This window comes from Mastomys coucha, unplaced genomic scaffold (assembly GCF_008632895.1).
Source record: "Mastomys coucha isolate ucsf_1 unplaced genomic scaffold, UCSF_Mcou_1 pScaffold22, whole genome shotgun sequence".
Lineage (NCBI taxonomy): Eukaryota > Metazoa > Chordata > Mammalia > Rodentia > Muridae > Mastomys > Mastomys coucha.
Window position 1 is genome coordinate 263997788 of NW_022196905.1, and position 24372 is coordinate 264022159.

General features: G+C 48.4%; 1 protein-coding gene across 4 annotated transcripts in view; it reads right to left on the bottom strand.

The window, feature by feature from the left end:
• Positions 1 to 11711: 11711 nt before the first annotated feature.
• The window catches only part of Sipa1l2 (signal induced proliferation associated 1 like 2), a 143391-nt gene continuing 130730 nt past the window's right edge, over positions 11712 to 24372 (bottom strand). For 3 of the 4 annotated variants that reach the window (XM_031341826.1, XM_031341825.1, XM_031341824.1), the window contains 4 exons: positions 15911 to 15964; positions 15291 to 15414; positions 14512 to 14593; positions 11712 to 12928 (listed from right to left, as the gene is read on the bottom strand). In XM_031341826.1, the coding sequence (XP_031197686.1) occupies positions 12782 to 12928; positions 14512 to 14593; positions 15291 to 15414; positions 15911 to 15964 (407 nt within the window). In that variant the 3' untranslated portion in view covers positions 11712 to 12781. The remainder of the gene's footprint in view (positions 12929 to 14511; positions 14594 to 15290; positions 15415 to 15910; positions 15965 to 24372) is intronic. The other variant, XM_031341827.1, reaches the window with a different exon arrangement.

Sequence of the window (24372 nt, forward strand, 5' to 3'; positions counted from 1 at the left end):
GATGACTGACTATAACCCAGAACTGTAAGCCATAATCTGCTTTCTTCCTTAAGCTGCTTCTTACCAGGAAATTTTATCATAGCAGCAGAAATGAAACTGGCACAACTTTTCCTACCTCGATGTTGTTCTGTCAAGCATACAGCTATTCTTCAGGTAGAAGAGAAACACACCAGGGAGCCCAGGCCTCACCAGGGTCTATCCCTTGTTAAGCTTGGTCACATGCATTAGGCCTGCCTCATCCCTGAGACCCAGGCTTCAACGTCAAACCCGCTGTTCAGAGGAAAAATGGCTGCCTCAGGCTTCTCTGCTGGGCTCCAGGTCACAAGGATAAGGCCTAGTGCTTTCGGGTGCTCCCTGGTTTCTCGGTTGCTCAGAAGGCAGCAAACCTGGGCACTGCCCCAGCATCAACCCAGCATCATGCATACCCAACCTGGGCCTGGCAGGGAGATAGCATTTCTCTGTTGTTTTCTCAGTCATTCTCCAGGACTCAAAACCTCACCCAGGAGTTGGTATCCAGAACAAATAGCAACCGACTCTATTTGTATGTCTCAGCAGTAGCAGATAAGGATGCGGGAGCCAGGATCTCAGCTCACAGAATGAATGGAAAGAATCATCCAGACTGCTGTCAAAGCACTTCAGAGAACTGGAGACTCCAGTTGCTAAGCTGCCAGTCACAGGGGACTTTGCCCAATCCTCTGCACCTCCTCCCATGTCCAAGAGCCATTCTCATGACCCACCAGGACTCTGTGACCTTGACAACCAGCGGGTCATTCCAACAGTCTGGTAATGTGTGGAGAGGTAGGGCTGGGGGAAGACAGTGAATGCAGCGAATGGAGGTGTGAGGCAGGTTTGGTTTTCGGCACAGTGGACAGGTGTTCCAATGAGCTCTCCCTTTACCTGTTGGCTGAGACTCTCAAGCTGACAGTTCATGTGGGAGAGCCTTGGGGACATGGTACTCTGGGGACAGGGATCTCCCTGGGCTGGGGCTGGGAGCAGGGAGCTTTGGTTCGTTGCTCTGGCAGTCCTGCCTTTGAAAGCTTGTTTCTCTTCTTAGCTTTGACCCTGCTTATCTGTTTAGGACCAGCAGGGGCTCTCATTTCCAGCAACCTTGAAGAGGGTGCATTGCAAAGTGGGGAGCCACTTGGGTTTGGTCTTTAATGAGATAGGGATAGAGAAGATCTCACTATAGTCCAGATGGACTTAGAATGAACAGTTTAATCAAGTCTGGTCTCCAGCTTGCAGCAATCCTCTGCCTCAGCCTTCTCAGTTCTGAGGTCCTAGGTAACAACTATGTCCGGCTTGAGAAACTTTAAACCTATGAAATGTTTTCAATACCCATATAGGCATACAAATGTACACACATGGGCAAACACCATACATATCACACATACTTTATGTACACACAAATGGGCACACATACCTTTGCATAGACATGCATTTACAAACATATGGAGGCACATGTGCATATAAATACAGACATACATACATGTATACATACATACATGATCATTTCTGCATAGGCACATGTAAACACATACCACACCTGCACACACATGCTTACACAGGGACACACACATGCAAAAGCACAGACATGCCAATATAGGGACATATGCAAAGACACACATGTTTATACAGGCACACATGTACACATACATGCAGACATGCCCACATAGGGACAGCAGACATACATGTGTACACACAAGCCAGGTACACACTCAGGCATATACACACACTGGTTATGATCTCAAGGACTGATCTACTGGGCTCAGCTGGGGGCCACTCTCCACTCTCTGTTCTGCTGACTCCGAGGACAAGGCTCAAGACTCGGCTGGAGCTATGTGTACCAGCTACTGTGCCTCCTCGTGTTTGCTCAGTGCCATGGAGATGAGAGGCCCCGTGAGAAGAGAGACGTTGTTTCATTATTAATGGTAACACCGACAGCTCAGCTCTCCTCCAGCTGTGCCACTTGTCCCCTTGAGCGGGCAGTGGAAAAGGCTGCCAACAAAGAGAGCTGAGCTAATGTGGCCTCCGGTGGCCCAGCTAAGATGCACATCCCTGGGCCTGAGTGAGATACGGGCTACCTGGATTCCTTTCCCCCCAAACATCCAGGACCTGGAAAGTGTCTGCATCCTGGTGCTGTACTAAAGAAAAGGCAAATATTGAATAGTCATGGGAGGAACCCCACAGGCCTGTTGTGGGGAATGGATCCATGAAAACATGGCCAGCTAGGTGTGAAGGCCAAGTGTGCCAGGCAGCTTCATGACACTATCCACCTGAGATAATTGAGTTACACAGAGAGGAGGTTTACCTTGGCTCAGTTTGGATGGTTCCAGTCTAAGATTGGGAGACCCTGTGTCATCAGACAGTGAGGAGGTCACCTGTGAGGGCAGGAGCCTACGGCCCTGCACACTTGCTCACCTCATCATGGAAGATGCCAAAGAGAGAGATGAAGGGGCTGGGTTCCCACAACCCCTTTCAAGGACACATCCCCAAAGACCTAAAGATCTCCCAGGCACCTCCTCCTCTTCAGGGCTCCAGCAGCATCACACAGGGAGACCCACCCTTTTACATGTGGTTCTATGGCGGCCATTACTGCATATCTGCACCTTCATGCCAGGTCTCTGAGGGGTCAGTGTACATTTGTTGAACTACTAGCGAGTGCTTGACATCTCCATTGACAGGGGTACGGCTGAAGAGCATTCGGATTCCGCGAGGGTGTCTGGTAATTCCAGCAGGTGATAGGTACTTTCCTCTATGCCTTCCAAAGGCACCGAGGCTAAGCATCTTGCCCAGCATCACACAACTCTTAAAGGTCAGCATCCTGATATGGGCTCTCATCACAGAGCTTGACAGGGGGCTCTCATTGGAAGAGGCGCTGTGCACATTGTAGTTGTGGTGGGGGGAGGAGTCAAACCATTTCCTAGAGTCCCAGTGTCCCTCTGGCCTTGCTGCTGAAATAGGGGACCAGCACGCAGATCCTGAGTCTGTCTCTTGTTCTGACCTCTCCCTTCTTCCCTCTCTTCCCAGAGATGAGGAAGATGTCAGGCCACCCTGGGAAGTTTGGTGAGCCATTTTGAAGCAGGTAGGAAGTTCTTTGGAAGATGAGGTCAAGCTCTAGGAGGTAGAGCAGGCATGGAGAGGAGCCAGGGTCTGGAAATCCAAATGACTTCCCAGAGGAAGCCACATCTGAGGCCTGCTGACCGGCCCTATTGGGCAGCAATGTCCCTAGTTCCCATCTGCTCACTATGAATGGGAGCAGCTGTTTGTCCAGAAGTGAGCTTCCACCCATAAAGCACTATGCTGGCATACACAGGGGGAGCCATCAAGGTGAAGGGGAGCTGGGGGAGGGGCAGGTAGGCAAGAAAATTGATGCCCTGTAGTAGCTTCCGGATCCCAGAAGACATTGTGAGGAAGATACAGAGGCAGGTATCTAAAAGAACTAATGGGGAAGGACTAAGGGTATAAAATACTCAAGCTCTCTCCTATCCCAAGGGATAAAGCTGTTACTTTCTCTTTCTCCCAAGCTCATCTGCACTAAGGAACTAACTCAGTGATCCCTGAACTGACCACCAGCAATGGTTACAAACAATCAGCCGTAGCAGCTCCTCATGGGTCTAAATGCTTTGAACAACAGAGTATGCTGGAGGTGTAGTAACCATGGCTCTGTCCAGGCTGAGCCAGCAGGTCAACTGGGTCCCCATCTAGCCTTCACTTTCTAGGAGCAGAGGGAGAACAGGCCATGTAGTCTGCCAACCTTTCACAGGACCCTGGGTCACCTAGGCAGAGCAGAGGCTGCAGGTCCCAGATGCCCAGGAGTGCTGGGCCGTGCATTCAGTTTGGTTTGAGTGTGCCTCAGGCTTGTGTGTGGAACACTTGGTGTCTTAGTCAGGGTTTCTATTCCTGCACAAACATCATGACCATGAAGCAAGTTGGGGAGGAAAGGGTTTATTCAGCTTACACTTCCACATTGCTGTTCATCACCAAAGGAAGTCAGGACGGGAACTCAAGCAGGTCAGGAAGCAGGAGCTGATGCAGAGGCCATGGAGGGATGCTGCTTACTGGCTTGCTTCCCCTGGCTTGCTCAGCTTGCTTTCTTATAGAACCCAAGATTACCAGCCCAGGGATGGCACCACCCACAATGGGCCCTCCCACTCTTGATCACTAATTGAGAAAATGCCTTACAGTTTGATCTCATTGGAGGCATTTCCTCAAGGGAGGCTCCTTTCTCTGTGATAACTCCAGCCTGTGTTAAGTTGGGACACAAAACCAGCCGGTACACTTGGTCTCTAGATAGTGTTCTGTTTGGAGAAGGTTATAGAATTCTGTGAGAATGAAGCACTTTGGCTTGATAGCCCAGCCTTACTCCTGTCCACCATGTTTCCGGATCCCAGACATAGTGTGGCGAGCTGCATCTGGCTTCTGCAGTGGCATTCCTTCCATGATGGATGCCTGGATAAATTTCTGAATCTTTGATCTGAAAATAAGCCTTTCTTCCCTTAAGTTGCTTCCTGTAAGGAATTTGGCCATCCTGACAAGAAAGTAACTAATACACTAGCTTAAGTGCCCAGCCCGATCCCAAGGGTGCTAGTTGCTGCTGAGGCTGCTCGCCATGCCTCATGGCAATGACCCATGGGCTGTCTGCCCTGCCATGTGCCTGAGTACCACTATGCAGACATGGGCCTTGCTGGTTTCAAAAGAGACCAGCAATGCACAGTCCCTGTGTTCTGGGGCACAAATCCAAGTGTGTTTACAAGGTTAATATGGAGTTCTGTTCCCACGAACCCTGGCTCTCAGGCAGCAATTCCTGGCAGGGGTCCTGGCTCTTGTGCTCCTAAGCTTTGGGGCAGGAAGCAGGAGCCAGGGAGCCCAGAGATGCAGTACACTGGACCCAGTTCTGTGCATCCTTTCTCCTGACCCTGCATGCTCCATGGTGTAGCCTGGTTTCTCCCTTGATAAGGTGGTTCTTCTGTGCTGCTACCTCCTGAGAGACCCATTGTATGGTGCCCCAGCTCAGGGAAGTGTCTACACCATAGGAAGGATTCACCCCTGGCTAAAATGGAGTCAGTGGTGGGCTGAGGGAGACAGGAAGTGGGAGCTATGGGGTGGGGTCTGGGCTCATTAGAGATCAGGAGTATGGAATTCAGCTTCCTGAGAGCTGAAGTCATGATTGAGAATTCTCTTCCCAGAGATGTCTTTCTACGAGACAAAGAATCCACACAGCAGAGCTTTATCCAGGTCTGCTGAGAAAGCAGATATTCCACTTGTGCTAACCTTGAATTGAGAGCTGCATACCTTAAGGCACCCCCAGCTGTGGCTATACTGCTCCTCATCGAGGCCACCCACCTTGCAAAAGCTGAGATGATGGTCATAGGATCTTCCTCAGTCTTCTGTTGAGGCTCTCACCTCAACTTCACCCCAGCCAGCCAAAAGCCAGCAAAGAGAAGCCATGAGTGTTCAGGCTCAAGGGTCAACAGTACAATGAGTAGCCAGGGACACAGGAGCAGTCTACGTTCCCTTCTGGATAAGATGGCCTACCCAGATGAAGGACACATTCGATCCTCCCATGTTCTTGGCACTCAAGGCTCCTGTGGATACTTCCCAGGCCTTGTAGGTGAGCATGGTCTCACAGGAGTCCAGAGGCTCTGCAGGGACACAAGGTTAATTGGTGTCTTATGACTCTGCATGAGTTACCAGCTGCTTGCACAGGTAGAGATTCAAGTACAGGAAGTCCCAAGAGGCTGAAGGTAGGACGGCTCTGACCCAATGTCCACTCATAGTGCAGATCCCGCTTGCCTCCTTGTTGGGGGGTCAGCTTCTCTCTCAGGGTCAGACAGGGTGGGGGTGATGGCCCCAGCATCTCTGAAATGGCCATAGGGAGTCATGACATACTTGTTCTTCACCTTTGCTGGGATTTCTCGGGAACTCAGTGTTCCTGAGATCCTGGATCAGGGTGGGGAATCAGCCTGGAATTAAGGCCCCCCCTGGAATTGATAAGTATGGGGACCTGGTTTTACTCTCAGCACCCCTACCCTGACACACACACATAGACACACACACATAGACACACACACACAGACACACATAGACACACACAGAGATACACACAGACACACAGACACACAGACACACAGACACACAGACACACACACACACACACACACACACACACACACACACACACACACACATCCCAGACATGGTGGCTGTAACAGAGCCCCAGACCTTAGTAGACTCCCAGGACTTAGAACAACCAACTCCATGATGGAAGTCCAGTTAGGACGCAAAACACAGCACACAGCCCCACCTACCAAAATGAAAACAAAGACATAATCCATCAAAGCTAACAGTTCTGGGAAAGTCTCCAAATGTAACTTTTCCTTTTGGCTTCTATAATTCCACTTCTGGCTAACTGTTCTTGTTAACTGCACTATGTCAACCCAGAATATGGGTTTTGTGCTTAAAGGTTTACCCTGAGACAGGCTCACTGGGATCCCTAACATAGTGTAGTTGCTGGTCAGCTAACAGTTACTTTCTACTGACTTGACCCAGGAGTCTTCTCTGGTGGCTACCCCACAACTGTGGCAGCCATGTGAAATCCTAGCACTGGGGAAGTGGAGACAAGAGAATCCGTGGAGCTGACTGGCAGCCAGTCTGGCCAAACTGGTGAACTTCAGATTCAGGAAGACCCTATCTCAAAATGATGATGGTGGTGATGGTGATGATGTTGATGCTGATGTGGAGAACAAGTGAGGAAGACAGCCACCACTGACTTCTGGCACACACACACACACAAACACACACACACACACACACACACACACACACACACACACACCCTAAATTTTGACTTACAGGGTCTCACTTGTCCTAACATACCCAGATTAATCAGATTCTAAGTGCAGACATTTTAGTGAGAATGCAAGCCACCAGAGCCTTCTCTGTTCACTAACCCTTTCCTCTGAGGACTGCCTCTCTAAAGGCCGTGCTGTGTGAATCTGATCTCCTGAATGCCTCATCTCTCCATTCTGCCTAAATCTGGTTTTACAGCAGTGAGGACTTGTTCCTCCTGCCCCATGGCTCTCTCCCGTGAGCACCAGGGGCATCTCACAGAGCTGGTCTTTTCCTTTGAAGTGTGGTCCCTCTCCTTCTCCCACAAGCCCTGTGTCTCTAATCCCCTCCCTGCTGCTTCTGTGTCTGATCTCACTCCATAACTCATCATACCAGATGCTGTGATTGCAGAGTTAAATGTTAAAGTTTAGGGCCCGGAGCGAATGTTCCAGAACCATTCCTGTGCTTTCCTGCATTGATTCACTAATTACTAAGTTAATCACTCTTCAGAGAGGCTTTTCTTCCCTGTTGCTCTTCCTGTGGGCCCAGAGCCAAGCTGCCCAGGCACCCAGGGGGCTCTTCAGTGGGATTTCTGGTTTCCTACAAGCACCACTTCCCTTCCCTTCCCTTGGTTCTGCAGGTCTGTTTTCTGTATAAGTGAATCTGACCGCTCCAATACCCACACTTCATATAGGAGGGGTCATATCATTTCTGGTCTGGGTGGCTGGCTTATCTCACTTTGCATAATGCCCACATCCATATTATAGCACATGGCAGCATTTTTCTTTTTAAGGTTGGATAATGTTGTGTTGGATGCTGTCTTACTTCCCTCACTTCTGTGACTGAAGGGCAGAGTTATTTCAGTCTGGGACTACAGGTCCTTCCCAGTAGGAAAGGAAGCAAGGCAGTAACATGCTCCTGAGGTGGCGGCTGGTCGCATGGTATCCGCAGTCAGGACACAGACTGAGGAAGCTGGTGCTCAGCTCTGTGTCCTTTCTGTTCAGTCTACTCAACCCACAGCCACAGGACGGTGTCACCACCCTTAGGGTGTGTCTTCCCTTAGCCAACCCAATCTAGAGAATCCTTCACAGACATGCTTGGACATTTGTTTCCCAGGTGTTTGTAGAGTCTGTCAAATTGACAGCATTAGCCATCATAAATATGTATGTCTTGGTTTCCTGTGGTCCAGATGTGAGCGAGCTCCGTCTTCCAGCTACTGTGAACATGGCTGCATAAATATGAGGAAATAGTTCTGTGCCTCTCTTCAATCCTTTTGTTTTATGGACAGATATGGGGACTGTAGTCACAAGCTCCCCAAACACTTTTCCTCTGACCCTACATACATGTTGCAGCATGTATACAGAGAAACAGGTAGATCTCGAAGATCACACACACACACACACACACACACACACACACACACACACACAATCAATACTAATACAATAAGAATATACTAAAATAGGGTTTGGAGAGATGACATGGTGTTTAAGAGCAATGGCTGTCTTTGTAGAAGACCCAGGTTAGAGTCCAAGTACCCACATGGCAGCTCACATTGTCTGTAAGGCTAGCTCCAGGGGACTCAACACCCTTTTCTGGCCTTCAAGGGTACCAGGCACCCACACAGTACACAGACATTCATGCATGCAAAACACCCAAATATGTAAACTTTAAAAACAAAATTAAAAGCGTCTGAGAATAGCTGTACATGTAAAACACATGTATAAATGCACAGATTTACTGTTCCTGTAGAGTGAGTGTCTTCACACAGCAGAACTACCTTTATGAAGCTTAGATTTTAGGAGACTCTGCTGGAGGGTGTCTCCTTCTATAGGTGTGTTTGTAGCCTGAATTACTTCAGATCATTAGCTGAAGCACCTCCCCTCTGCATAGCCCCTCTCCTGGCTCTCAGGCTCCACGGAGGCTTCCCATTCCCTCAGTCCCTCATAGCTGATGGAGGGACACTGATGGCCAGGATGGTGAAGTCTGACTTTTAATTACTTTTGTTCTTTAGTAACTTGAGGACAGTGCAGGGGTCAAAAGGAGATTCACATGTGCCTGGTGGGAAGGGCTCACTGTGTCTCGTCGGCTGTTCTGGCACAGGCTGCTCTGCAAGACTCAGGCAGATCCCTGACATCAAAAAGTCCAGCTGTTTTCAGCTGACCCTGTTATCAGGTGAGCAAAGACTTGTACAACTTCAGTGGTCAGCAAATGTGTCGTGCTAGGATGAACCAGATGGGGGAGGGGCTCATATGTTGATTATGAAAGTATGTGATGTTTGGGGCTAGGGGAGAGAGTTCAGTCAGTAAAATGCTTGCTGTGCACGTAGGGGACCCATCTGCACCCCCACAACCACACAATAAAGTAAGGCAGGGTGATGACATGTACAGATAGTCCCAGGGCTGGAGAGAGCTGGAGCCCTGGGGTCTGCTGGTCAGCCCAGCTAAATGGGCCAGCCCCACCCAGACCAGTGGGAGACAGGCCTCACATTCCATAAGCTGGACGGCATTTGAGGCACAGCAGATGAGGCTGTACTCTGGCTGCCACACACATCTGCACGTTACCCCAAATGTGACATTTGAGGTGATACCTGCTGAAGTCTTACATGTGCCTAATTTCCAGGAAGCTCAGCATCTGGCTTATTTGGATATCTGGCTTATTTGTGTGTGTGTGTGTGTGTGTGTGTGATCTTCGAGATCTACCTGTTTCTCTGTATACATGCTGCAACATGTATGTAGGGTCAGAGGAAAAGTGTTTGGGGAGCTTCTGCCAGTGAAACACAGGCATGTTTCTTCAGTTTGGGGTACATCTACTACTGTTTGCTCTGCTCGGCCAGTTATTTCCTGCTTTCTTTCCTTGGAGCAGGCCCTGGACTTGTACGAATCCCTAGAATGAGGTCCTGGTTTTAAGTTTTGACATGAAAACTTCACATGCATCGAAAGGACGAACCTAGATTCCTTCTAACATGTATCCTACCGTCTGGGCAGTCATCACTGCCTGTGGCTGCCCTCGCCTCCATCTGGGATGCTAAGAGTGCAGGCTGACTCAGTTTCCAAGGATCCAGAGCTACTTAAGGCACGAACTGACAGCAGAGCTGGTGTAGAATCCTTCAGAAACATCTCACAAGTGCATTCATGGTGAAGTGGCATGGTTGCCATTGTGGTCAAGAGGGCTCCAGACGTTTGGCCAGATGGTTCATCTCCAAGGATATGGAGCTCTACATTTGGCTGGAAGCACATAGTCAGCTCCATAAGCTTCCTTCTCCAAACCAGAGAATGAACCAGTGCCTTGGTTTGAGGGTCAGCTCCGAATCAGCTTCAGGAGTCTCAGGCTGGTGTTTCACAGGGGCACGTGACTTATCCAAACACTCTGCCACTCCTGGGTGATTCTGTCTCCTACTGCCTCAGCAGAGGAGCACTGGGATTACAGATGCATGCCACTTCTGTCTAGTGGTCTGAGTGGATTCCACAGACAGGGCTCAGGGCAGCTAGTGCTGTTACCTGCTGAGCCATCTCTCTAGCTCGCACACCCTCATGCTCACAGGTGGCCGTCTCTCCAGTCTTTGCAGGTTGGAAGCTGTGGTGTCCAGAGTTTGGTGCCCTCCCTGGTGAATGACTTGTAATCAAACTTCATTCTGATTGACTGGTGGGGCCCCGGGCTTCTTCTATCTCATTGCTAACTGAGCAGCTGAGCAAAGTAGGCTTCCGCTGTTGCCGGTTGATGGCAACTTGTGTTTTTAATAAGCCCTCTCCATTGTACAGGAAAACCCCCAATATGCTAATTACTTTTAACTGCCGCACACTGGGAAGGTTTTGACACACAACTGCTCACCCCACAAGGTGAGAAACAAGCACCTGCTTAATTATTCTGAAATCAAAGATACTTCCTTTATTGGCCTGATTCCAGTATCAGTTTATAGGAGTGAACCCTCATAGCAAGTTAACATGCGTAGTTAAGAGGTGTCAGTGACTGAGCATGGTTAGTGCAGTGCAAAGCTGTGCAGAACTCCATGCACCACAGGGGCAAGAAGCCATGTTCAGCTAGCCTGGCAGGATGGGAACATCATAGCACCAGGCCAGTGTGTTAGGCATGGCCCAGGACTTGAGAGATGACTCTACACTGGTCTTAAACACATGAGGGGAGATTGAACCTCAAGAAGACACTGCTGTCTTGGGCCATGGTGATGCCTAAAGGTGGGATGGCTCTCTAGCTGGCTGTTGTTGGTTGGAGCCTTTATTTTCTCTAAGGCATGCTCACCCCACCTGCTTGGCTGCACTTTAAAGATCATACCTGCTCTAGATCAAGGACTTGGATCAGTTGTACTCCAGGTCCTGGCCAGACCCGTGGGTGTCATAGCTAAGCTTTCAGACACGTGGTTCATGGCTAAGCTTCTGCTACTGTTTTGTTGTACAGTGGCCATACAAACAACTCTGAATTCCTGTAGTAAAACGCCAATTTATCAAATGAGTTGGGTGTGGTGGCACCAAGTCCAGGTCTTGGGGTGCTCAGGCAGGAGGAGTGAGCTCAGGTGAACCTGGGCTATATAGTGAGCCCTGGCTTAAAACCAACCAACTAAATAGTTCCCCACTCCAAAGGAAGCTTGAGCAAGCTTTCACCCCAAGTCCAAGTTTATCTGCTTATAAAATGGGAACCTCCAGAGCCTTCCAAGGATACATACTCTTGGGATCAAGGGGATTTGAAGCTTAGAGAATGGTCTATGTGTCATGTAGTAGTGAATCCTTAGCCCTCTGAACCAGCAAGAGGCTAAGAGGCAGCTAAACAGTTCTGAACATATAGACCAGGGTCCGAAATGACCTGCAATAAGTTCACAGGGATGACCAACATGTCACAGTCCACAGAGACAGGTAACACTGCTTCTAATGTTGACTTCTTTTGAACATTTATTAAAAAAGCAAAATGTATGTTCATCTCAAATATAACAGTTAAAAATGGAGAAGCAATACAAACAACGTGTTAGCCAGCAGCATCCGGTTCTCAGCTCGCCCACCTGCTTCAGTCAGGTCCAGGTGAGCTAAGTCACTGCCTGCCTGCCTCCCGCCTTACAGCTAGCGCAGGTGAAATAAAAATCATATAAAATTAACAAGTTAGGGTTAAATAAGCTTAAATAAGAGTGTTAAATACAAGACACTTTATCAGAGGTTCTGTACAAAGATAAACAGATCTGGTGTTGTACACAGGATCCTGCTGGCACTCAGCATCAGGGGCTCTATTGGGGAGGGTAGACTGACTGCTGCAGAGCAACTACAAGAAAGCAAACTATGCGAGGAAGTGACTACCGACAGGTCCAGCCGTTCACAAGGCATACGTATCTCTTTTTTAAAAAAAATCAGAACACTGTTAATATTCAGGCACCGTTTGTTCCTGCAAATAAATACGTCTCTACAGCAACAGCATTCGTGCTAGTGTTAAACTTCAGGGCCTGTCTCTGACAGAGCTCTGCAGACTGCCTACTGCGCCCTTCTTATTGCTATGATAATGCAGCTGTGGAAATAAAACTACTGTACATCCAAAAAAATAGAGCACCTTTAACATTAAAGTACATGTCTGATTCTCTGCCTCCATATTTATTTTACAATCCTACAGCCCTGCCATTGTACACTGGCTTAGCATCTCTGCAGGTCACCTGCTTAGGTTCTCGCCCTACGGGAAGCTGAGGCCAGAGCATCTTCAGGGAAACCGGTCGGCTACAGGCTACTTTAGCATCCACCAGCAGTTACATTCATCTCCTGCTGCAGCTACCCAGGAGTCCAGACCCCTGACCTGCCTGCTGGGGTGAGCAGTGATACAGACAGACAGTGAGACATCTACCTATAGGTGATGGAAAGCACACGTAAAAACTGCATTGCCGACTTGGAAGGGACCACGGGTAGGCAGGGTGGCAGACAGGCAGGCCAACCAGCCTGTGGTCCCACGGGAAGGAGCAGTGAGCTGATCAGGCCTTTTTGTCAATGGTGCTAAAAAACCACTCGGTGAACTTGCGCAGCTGGGCTGTGGCCGTTTGTGACTCTTCCTGCAGCCGCATGTTGTCCTGCCTCAGGTGTTGAACCTCAGCCTGCAGCACCGCCTTGTCCTGCTTCTCCTGTGTGGACCAGAGACAGATGGTGTTACAGAGCAGCTGGGCAGCTGCCCCCACTGAGCTGCACATGAGGGCCCCCGGGTTTTGCTGCTTTACAGTGATTGGAGCCACCCTAGCCTCTTGGCTCCCTCCATTCTTGAGGAATGGAGCCGTTGTGTAGGAAGGCTATCAGTCAGAAGTTTATTACCCCATACCACTTGGAAGAGAGACAGCTAGGCTGGTGTGAACCCCTCCTGATTTGCAGGCCATCTTTGCAGGCAACTGTTCTGAGGTTGGGAGAGCTGACTGACCGTCATGTCCTGTTTTCAAAGGAAGCTTCCTGGTGTCCACCCCTCCACTGTCTCCTAAGCCCACCTGGATGATCACCTCTCACTACCAGCTGTTCCCACCCCACACTGCCATGCCTTCCTTCCCAAGTGCTCCTGCAAGGAAGGTTCTTGTGCTGGTATATACCTGCTCAGGCAGCTCAGACTCTGTGTTTTCTGGTGGACTCATCAAGGGAAGGAGTACATCACCCTTGATGTACTACACACCCCAGGGGGCCTTGTGTCTCAATTTCTCTCTTGATTTCTTATCTAGATCAAGTTAGTTAAACTCAACTGCCTCAGTGTCCATATCTGCAAAGGCAACAAAGTGGTGTGTGTTTGCTTGCTGGGGGCTCTGCATCAGTGCGCACACACACACACACACACACACACACACACACACACACACAGCTCTATCAGGATCACCTTAACATGAAGTGGAAAAGCAGAGCCTCATTGGCATCTCTACTGAATATGCCCTGGCCGTTTCCCCCACCCTTGACCTTAGCTCTAGCTCCTTAGCTGGTGGTGGGAGACAGTGACCATCAGGAGAAAGTGTGTCCACACGAGTGTGCATGCACACACAGACCCGCATGTATTTAACAGTCCATCCCATCCTAGGTCAGCTCCTGCCTTGCACACTAGATAAGAACTTGACTCTTGTATTCTCTTCACTAGTTCCTTCCGGCTTGGACCAACCCCATCCATATTTACACCAGCTATAATCCCTCACCTCCCACAGCCAAACCAAGCTGACATCCCAGGAGGTTTCTAGGGCTCTCTGTGACACACATTCCACTCTGCCTCCAAGGGCAGCAAAGGCACCTACTACGGAAGGGGCACTGCGGTGGGAACTGGCATCTTGTACAAAAGAGAAGCTGGGGCATGAGCATGTACAAGGCAACTGCTCTGAGGTTAGGAGAGCTGACTGACCGTGAGAGCTGACTGTGAGAGTAACAGATCTTTGGGGAGTAACAGATCCTCCTCTGGGTTGGTTCACAGGTGGCTGTTGTAAGCAACAACACACCGAATCTTACTTATGTGGAGACCTCACCATTTAGAAGGCAGACACCCTCAGGCATGTCTACAGGACTCGAACAAAGTGCCCTTAGGGGAAACTCCACACCAGCTGCTGGTAAGAAGATGAGAGGAAACCAAGGGAACCTCCTTCCTGGATCCAGGTCTGCTTAGGGTTCTTACCCATTTATTTGCAGGAATTAAAGGGGGCCTGACTGGGTGGGCAAAGCTTTGCTCTGTCTGAGGATTCCAGCAATCACGTACCTTCCGAAGGTCAGTCTGCAGTTGTCGGAGAATCAGTTCTAGCTGGTTAACTTTCCCAGTCAGTGTGGAGGGTGATCGCTCCCTGGGGTAAATGGTACAATTAAGAGGATTTATGAGACCTAAGGCTAGGACATTGCTTGTGTCCATGTTAGTAAACTTTTCACTAAAAATATTATGTGTAAATTAACGATTTGGGACAAGGCTCTGTCCCATAGCTACCACCATCAGAACTGGTAAGACACTAAGGCTGGTAAGAAAACAAAAGCCAGGCTTATTTAAATGGAGAAGGAGGTAGGCCAGAGTTAAGTCCTGGCAGCCACATATAGATATGACTTCCCTTAACATGCTTTTGTTCTGAAGACAGAACCAGGTTCCCTAGCAAGTTAGCCATGACTCAGTTCACGGAGCTCATGCATCATGATGGGGGTGCATCCCTCATTTATGTCGATTGTAGGCAGATAGATGGATCAAGGATCAGGGTCCAGGAAGAACTGTGCCCTAGGCAGGTCCTAGAGCATGAATGGCCTGGCTGGTCAAGCCTGGCTGATAAGGGGTCATTGCCTGGTGCTTTTGTAGAAATGAGGCAGCTGATTGGAGGTCCCACTTGCCCCTCTTCTGTGGCACAGGCAGCCAACAGGCAGGATCTGTCTTTGCAGTGTCATGGTCACACAGGGCAGTGCTAGCATTTCTAGTATCCAGGTCAGTCCCACTGTAAGGCTCTCTCCAGCCTGGCCTGGGATCCCTAAGTGTTGGGACAGTGGGAGGGAGGGTCTACATACCCAGGTGTATCCATGAATTCTTTGCCACTGGTGGGATCTACACACAAGGACAGCTCTGGGGCTCCTTCTAGTTCTTGTCCATGCTGGAGGTCAGTCAGGGTACAGAAGGAGGCCACCCTCTGGTCTGGAAATGAGGAACATACAGAAAGGAGGTTGGTGAGAGCCACCAGTTCCATTGTCTATGTACAGACCAATTCACTGAATGGAATCTGTTGACCCTCCTTACCACAATGACCTGTTTGAAACAAAATGGAGAAACAGAAACTCAGGCAAGCTGGTGGCAATGAAGAAGCATGAGGTTGGCTACCCTCCACAGGGAGGGTATGGTGCATATACTGTGCAACATACTACAGACCAAGTTGTTTTTCTTCTTTCCACACTCCAAGGAATCTAAAGCCCCTGGTTGTGTGTGGTTTAGCAAGCTGGGTGATGTGGCTGGTGACAACCATGGAGATGGACCCTGCTGCAAGCTCCTATGAGCTCGAGAACATTCCCGAGACAGGACAGCCAGGGTACACGTCCCTGTGCACCCCCAACACAGTATGTAGACCACCATGCAGGCGTGCAGACGTATGAAATACAGAACAGGCTACAAAACAGCAAGAACCCATGTCAATCACCTAGGTAGGAGGCGTGGTGACAGAGAAGCCCGAGCTCTTCATCTGAGTCAAGACCTGAAATAAGATTGAGAATTCTCCTGTGAACAGGAAGATCTCTCTGACCCTGAGGACCTCATGGACCCTTCTAAGGCTGGAAAGATGGGGCTGTGTGAGTGCAGCATGCATGGAGCGCTGGCATTTGTTGGAATAGGTGTGTGTGCTCCTGTCTCTGCATGTGTAAAAGATACAACCAGGTATTATATAGTGTCACACATGACGGTGAGGTAACACTTCATGTGTTGTACTCAGAAGTCGGGTGGTAGTGTCTGACACAATGGATCAACCACAAACACCACCATTTCAGACCGACAGGAATGTTCCACATGCTTCAAATTTAAGAACAGTGCTGGAGACAGTAGCCAGCTGGGCCCTCTCACTAGAAACTGTGCAGGAAGTTCAGAGGTCCCAGCAATGCCAGCAGCAACAGCCATAAGCAGGTAAGACTCAGGACCTCTTACCACAAGGCATTATGAACTTGGCATTCAATGTTTCCAGAAAGTTGGGTTGGAAAGAAAAGGCAAGAGGAGCAGCCTAGCCTCTTGGGGCTGAACTCTGACCTTGAACTCAGGCCAGCAACACTGCAAAGCAGGCAGGAAGCACCTTGTCATTACAGAACATCGCCTTGCCCCTGGACTGAGTGTGCATTTGCAGCTGGGAGGGGAGGGATGTGATCTGCCAGCGAGTACTGAGAAGCCCTTCTCACAGGGACTGATTAATGGGGAGGAGCAGTACCCAGGCGCACTGGGAGCTCTGTCTCCTGCTGGCTGCTGCGCAGGCTTCCTAATGAGGTGACCTGCCTGTTTAGTTGATGTAGGGTCACATACTACCAGTTAATTAAAAAGGGTAGCGATGCTGAGGCTGGCAGGAGCACATGATGCAAAGTCACTGCAGCCACACAGCGCTGAAGGCACAGATGCTCATGGTGCCCTGGCCCTACCCAGTGACTGGTCACATCAGGGTTCTCCAACTGCACGGCCCCTGCCTAACACCTGCCATGGGCATGCAGGTCCTTTAATTGACCTTCTGTGACATTCAATGTGTAACCTACACATGACAGAGATCCTGAACCCACTCAGCCCAACAGGGAACTGCATTACCCATGTAGCACTTAATCCTCAGCTGCAGGCACATGGTGCAATAACCTGCACCGTAATGAGTGATGTACTTGGACCATCCACAGGCTTGCTCAGCATCTAAGGCGCCAACTCTTAGAGTTGCTCCTTACATTCTGATGATGAACGGGAGCAACTAACTCCAGGACCTGTGTGTACGTGCATGCTCATGTGTATGCAGGTATGTGTGCAGACCAGAGGTCCATTCTAGCTACTATTCCTTAGGGTGCTATCAACCTTGCTTTTGAAATAGGGCTTCTCACTGGCCTGGACCACTCACTGACTGGAGTAAGCTGGCTGGCTGTGTGACCCAAGGCTTTGAGAGTCTCTGCTTTCCTGGCACTGAGATTCCAGTGCCATGTGCGCCACTAATCAGAGTGACATTGTGTGACTTTTCCCATAGGTCTGCTGCTCAAACTCAGGTCCTCATGTTTGCGTGCCTAGCACTTTATTGAGCCTTCTCCCCAGCCCTTTACTGCTAGGACTTTTAAAGAGACCCCACTTTCCCTCCCTGCCTCAGTCTGACCCACAGCCAGAACTTTCTACTTGGCTTTGATCCTGTTCATGAGGTCACATCCTGTTAAACCTGGGTTTAAGTAACACACTATTAATACATTATGAGAAATGCATACAACACACTGCCTACAGGGTACCGCAGCCCAGACACACAGCACACTGAAAGTGCAGGCAGCACTTTGGGAGAGGGTCCCAAAGCTTGGCAAGTTCCAAATACAGTTTCTAAGGGAGGTGTGTTGCTCTTGAACCATTGGAAAGCAGAAGAATTATTAAGAAAGTGAGTCTATATAAACACATCTCAAGCAGCAGAAGATACACTGGGCACCACATGGTAGATGGCTAAAGGATCTTGCTGTGTTAGGCAAATCTACAGTTCTGTTCAGGAGCTCTGGTAGGCAAAGGGCATTATCACATTCCACACCAAACGGAATGGGAATAAACTGAAGCTTGGATGTGACCCAGCCTGACACCATTAACATCCAGATCACCCACTCCTAGACCAAGGAGATGGCTCCATTCTGACACTGAGCCTTTCAGGTTACAATCTGGTCACCTATCTACTGATTCATTTTAACTGTGCTGTATTATTCTATATTGAAGAACTGGTTCAGGTTTGGGGAGGAGATGTGGTACATTTTTCTGGTTTTGCTATGATTGTCACTGTGCTTGAACAAGAAGATGGATTGCTTTATAATTCACGGAATGACACTGGCTTCTAGTGTTCTTTGTGGCTTCCTGGAGCAGCAGAAGACTTTTTTCACACTGAGCAGGTGAGCACCCGTAGCTTGTTAGCACTGGAATTTACATCAACATTACTTGCACACTTAGTTACCTGGTGTCTTCTTCATCTTTTACTTAGGTACTGTGTGTCTTTTTCAGTGTGCCACACGCACACACCCCAATTGTTTAGCAGAGTCTTCTGATGCTCATTTATGCACTGGACACATCCTGGCTTTCTCTACCACGTTCATCATAAACCTTTCTCTACAGTTCACATGTCCCTTTTAAAACTTACTCTTTCAGGCTCATGAAATGTCTAATACTTACATATGTTTTTATCTGGCCATTTTATATTTCATGTTTTCTCATTATTCTGTAATTAAAGCTTCCAAATGGTGATATTGATTATTATTCACTTTTATAAAGTCGATTTTTCTAGTTTCTAAATCTAAATGGTGTATATAAATTGCCTTCTCATTTAGTGCTAAATACATTCTGATGCCTATATTCTTTATTTTTTTCAAAAGGACTTATTCTATTTTTGAATCATTATTATGCTATTTTAATTATTATTGATTTATAATAGGTTTCTTGTTGAATACTGTTCATCTTTTTTTAAATGGGTGCAATTAAGTTCTTAGCATATCTTTAGATAGTTGTATTGAAACTGCACTTATCTCAAATTAATTCAAAAAGGACTGTCATTTTTACCACAGAGGATTCTATCCATTCCTGTTCTTGTCTATATTAAGACTACAGTTAACAGTGGCCCCATTTTCTCATTGTGATTCTCATTGTGATTCTAACGATGGCTTGATTTACAAAGAACACATAGCTGGATCGTGCTGATTGGCTTAAACTGTCCTTGATGGCTGCTTCAGTGACTGTGTATGGGATCTGAGCCAACCAGACCTTCCTCTGCTGTGGGAACACAGTACCCCGCTATGAGGTGTTGGCCTCAGCCCCAGCCTTTATCTGACTGTCCTTGTGTTCTGACTGACCCACAAGGACAGCAGATATCACAGCCTGGGACTTCTCAGATCAGACAACAAGCCATCCCAGAACTGCCATTATCATGTTGGGCATTCCATCACACACAACAAAGTGCCATGACCCCAGATGGGTGCAGAGTTCCGCCAGGGTACTGCTATTCCAGTCAGACACAGGAATGGAGTCCTCTGGGTGAGCCTGACACAGCCAAGCTCCACGCATGCGCTCTGATGGCAGAACCAGAACCTATGAAACAGAACTGACCTCTCAGCTAAGCCTTAGCCAACTCAGCACTGAAGGGCCCAGAGTGCTGGCGGCAGCGGCCGGACACTTTGGGATGGTTTGTTATATAGAAATATAAAATATAAAATATAGAAATATAATAAAATCAGGAATACTTTGAAAAGTTGCTCATCTGGTGAATTTTAGAATTTTTGTTTGTTTGTTTTTTGAGACAGGGTCTCCTCTGTGTAGCCTGGGCTGTCCTAGAACTCGATTTCCTGGGTGCTGGGATTAAAGGCATGTGCCACCACTGCATGACAATTTTAGAATCTTTAATTAATTTCCATTTGATCTTACTAGATATATAAGCACGACTACAGTTTTAAGCCACTGGAATTCATTCTTTTTCCCCCCCTTTCCAGTTGACATTGTTGATGTGTTAAGTTTAGATTCCAATACAGTGAAGGATGAGGTTTTCGTGGGTTCCTGTTGGAGTTTGCATGTGTTCTCTCCATGAGCTCATCGGTTTGAACATTTGGTCCCACTGCTGGGGAAGGTTGTAGAACCTTTAGGAAGGGGAGCCTTGCTGGAAGATGAGGGTCTCTGAGGACCCTGGGACTCTAGAGTCTGGCCCTGCAACCAGTCCCTGGGGGCAGTGGACTGGGCCTAGAAACTTGGTAAAGCTGAGCGGGTTGGAAGCCCAAGAACCCAGAGAGGGTGGTAGGAACTTCACCTGCTTCCAACCAGGCCCCTGTCACATGACCACACTCCCTATATAGGAGTGACCTACGGTCACATAGATGAGAACAGAGTTCTTCATGTTAATGAGGTATCTAAAGACCCTGAGGGCTTAGCCAGTAAGCTTCCCTTCCTGGACACCCCTTCCTGCAAAAGGTTATTTAAACTCTGGTCCACCCTGAGGAGTTGGTATGCATCCATTTTTTCCAATGAACAATCAGTGAACAGTTTGGAACCAAGGACTGTCTCATCAAGAACTGCTGTGGGAAGCATGGAGGAAGTCTATGTCTACAGAGTCGCACTGCTGTCCTAAGTCTCCTGCAGAAGGCCCCTCCACGCTCCCAGAAAATCGCTGCCAATTGCTGATGAGCTGAGTTTTCATCCCCCTGGCCCTGATCCAACTCTGCCCCCAATTCCCCAAGACCCAGCAGTGTCTGGATATCCAGCAGTATGGGAACCCCTGGTCCCAGCTCCTCATTGCAGGCCTGTGGGCCCCAACCCTCCCTTTCAACTCCTCTGTATAGTTTCCAGTGGTGACTGAAGGCCTGGGAGTCAGGGAACCCCACCTTTGGCCTCCCTCCTCTTAGGTTGCATTTTCCCACCCCCTGAGCAGTGCTTCCCTCTTAGGGCGAAATGCAGAACCACACCACATCCAGTTCCTTGTGCCCTTGTGTGGACATAATGGGATCAACCACCTTCCAATGCTGTGGGCAGCCATGATTTCTTTGATGGTTTGAATATGTTTGGCACAGGGAGTGGTACTGTTGAAGGTAGCTGTAGCCTTGTTGGAGTAGGTGTGTCACTGAGGGGGTTGGTTTTAAGACCCTGGAAGCTGGTATTCTCCTAGCGGCCTTCAGATGAAGATGTAGAACTCTCAGCTCCTTCTGCACCATACCTGCCTGGACGCTGCCATGCTCCTGCCTTGATGATAATGGACTGAACCTCTGAAGCTGTAAGCCAGCCCCAGTTAACTGTTGTCCTTTATAGGAGCTGCACTGGTCAAGGTGTCTGTTCACAGCAATGCAAACCCTTCCCTGCCACTGTGGACTATTCTCTTAGGAACTGTGAATCCAAGTAAATGCTTCTCCCTTACATTGCTCTGTCAGGCCATCTTATTTCAGCAATGAGAAAGAAACTAAGGCAGCTGCTTGTTTAACTTCTGATGAAAGCCCTGCTCTTCAGCATATTCCCAACTGCATCATGTAGACTGTCTGGGAATAAGGATACATCCTTCACGAGTCTGTGGAAGGATCTCTCAAATCTTATCTCTCATTAGAAATTGGTCCCAATTCCATTAGATATACTTTTAAGAAATTAGTATAATCACTCTTAATTACTTCACCACTATAACTTACTATAATTAAAGCTTTTCTTTTATTAAACTAGTTAAACTCTTGACTGTAACAATGAATAATCTCAGTCTACTACAGAATTTCATGCATGCTTTCCCACTGCAATCTTCCAGACCCAGGCTGTCTAAATGGGGCTCTCTTCTTAAGAGATTTGAAAAAGAAAGAATTCTATTACACAAGAAAACTGCCTCTAGATTTCAGGAAAGCCTTGTACAAGGGCACCATTATTCTGTGAAATTGAAAACAACTCACTGAGTTTGGTAGTTCTGAGTGCTACTTGGTTTTGGAATATTCTCGGTGGCTTTATGTGACCTCCACACTTTGCCCTTTGTTCTTCATCCCTCCACTGTGTCTTGCAATAAATACTCAATTATGTCACCATGAAGTTTATTCCTATGTAGTGGACATTCCTCAATAACTTCTTTTAATCTTTCTTTTGTGTCACCCAGAGAACATGCAATGAGAAAGTGAGAAGGAACGAGGTGTGGGGAGGGGAGAGGTGGCACCTTGTTCTCAGTGCAAATGGAGCCAGCCCAGCAGAGGCCTCAGAACAGGGCCAGGCGTATGGTCTCCCACCATTCAGAAGATGGCCCAACAAGCACTGTGTTGAGAGGGAGCCCCACCGGAAGTCAGGAAGAACCTCACCAGAAGTCAGCCAAGGCACGGGCAGAAGGGACTATTAGCAGAGAGACTTTCTGACTTGCCATCTATAGATTGTCTCTCAACAGGTCCCCTTTTGAAGCTAATTCCTGGCACTGGGGAACTGTGTCTGAGTTTCTGAGAGAAAGTTCTGTTTCTTGTACTAGCTATGGAATCCAGGGCCCTGTGCTGTCTGAGTCAGGGTCTCCTCTGCTCTCCAGGCAGGCACTGAAGCTGTGCTTCACTCTCTGCTCAGGGTCTTGAGTAGCTGGGATGGACAGGCCTGCACCAAGGTCTGCATTCCTCAGGGGACAGCAAGACCCCAAACATGACAAGGTCTCATGGCACAAGACCAAGAGAGGTCTCACAGAGCCTGTGTCTTCTCCAGGAGCTGACAATCTGCTGCAGCCCCAGGAACCTTCTCCCACATTAATTCCATCTTGCTTTACTTGTACAACTTGGGAACATATTTGCCAAATGCTAGTCAACATTCAAAGAAAACCTCTTTACTGAACTATCTACACAGTACACTGATGCCTTGTTGCTGTATTTAAAGATGGATTTCTTTTATTTCACTCCTTCTTTAGCAAGCTCCTGGACCTGCCTAATTCTGCTCCCCTCAACAAGGCTGGCTTACAGGCATGCAGTCAATGTCCAGCTTTGATGTAGTGCTGGGAATTCAAACTCAGAAAGTGCTGTTACCCAGCGGACAGTCTCCCCAGCCCCTCTGCAGTCCTTAATTCTTCTCATACAGTTAGCACACATCTCCAAAGTTCGGACCTCAAGTTTTATCTCTAGTTTCTTGAATTGTTTCACTGCCTGTGGTCAGCAAGCCTAGGAACACATCCCTCTCTGGAGGGTGCTCATGGACTGGCGACTTATCCAGTGGTCTCAGTAACACACCCCCTTCCCCACACTAACCATATTTAAACATATTCTAACAGTTGTAGTGGGGAGGGAGGTGAATCTGGTGCCTTGGCTGTACTCTCGAATAACATGACAGAATCCAAGTACCTAAGCTTTAGCTCAGTGAAGATGAACATGACCTTTCTGGTGATGAATGAGGCAAGTCAACAGGAATCGCAGGGATTCTTACTTAGAAAATCATGTCTGTCTGTGACTTTCCTTGACTTGATGGAAAGAAACATATATTCATCCCAGATGCAGACAAAGTCTTGACAAACCAGAGGGAAGACCCCATTCAAAGAGGTATGGTGAGCCAGTGAGTTTCCTGGGTGACTTAGGGGAGGCACAAGCATTATTAGGGGAGGTAGCTGCATTACTGAAAAGCCCCACTTCACCCTTCTACCCCTTATGTGCTGGGGTAAGAGGATATGAAATCTCAGATCAGGGCCCCATGAGTATCTTCATTATGAGGGAGGGAGTGCTGGTGGGTTCAATCTGGCAAGCTCTCCTGCATGTCATGGCTACTGACAAGATCTCTGACCTGGAGGAACCAGTTACACTGATGTTTCACCCCAAGAGGCTGATACATTCCACTTAAAAAAAAACCTGTTTGCAGATGTGCCAGCTGCTACTTATATCAACATGGTGCTAAAGTCTGAATGCACCACCTTCAGCAGTTTGTAACAGTGAGATAATTGAGTATATGGACACTATTCAGATAGATTGTTTCCAGGAGGGAGAGACTCACTAGTAGGAAGTAGGGAGAGTATGTTAACTTACAGTGGCCCTTCTCAGCTGTCCTGCCTCAGAGCAACACCCCTGCCCTACCCCGTAGGCATGCACCGCAGAGACGCGGGTATACAGAAGGCCTCTTCAGAAGGCTAAGTCACAAGAGGAGAGGCTGGGTTATAGTAGCAGACCTCGTCTTCTGCAGCCTGACACCCCCCTGGGAGATGATCCAACCTGCCTGATGTCACAGGAGTGAGGGGCCAATAGAGGCTCTGATTAGGCTGGAAGTGGGCAGAAGGCAAGACAGCCCCGTAAAGAGCCCCAATCAATTCATCTGCTGTAAAGGTGGGAGTGGAAAGAATGCTGGAGAGTCAGTTTGTATGTAAGATGTCCCCATAGGCTAGTGTGTTTGAGATGTCCCTGTGGGCTACTGTGTAAAATGTCCCCATAGGCTAGTGTGTCTGAGATGTCCCTGTGGGCTAGTGTGTAAAATGTCCCC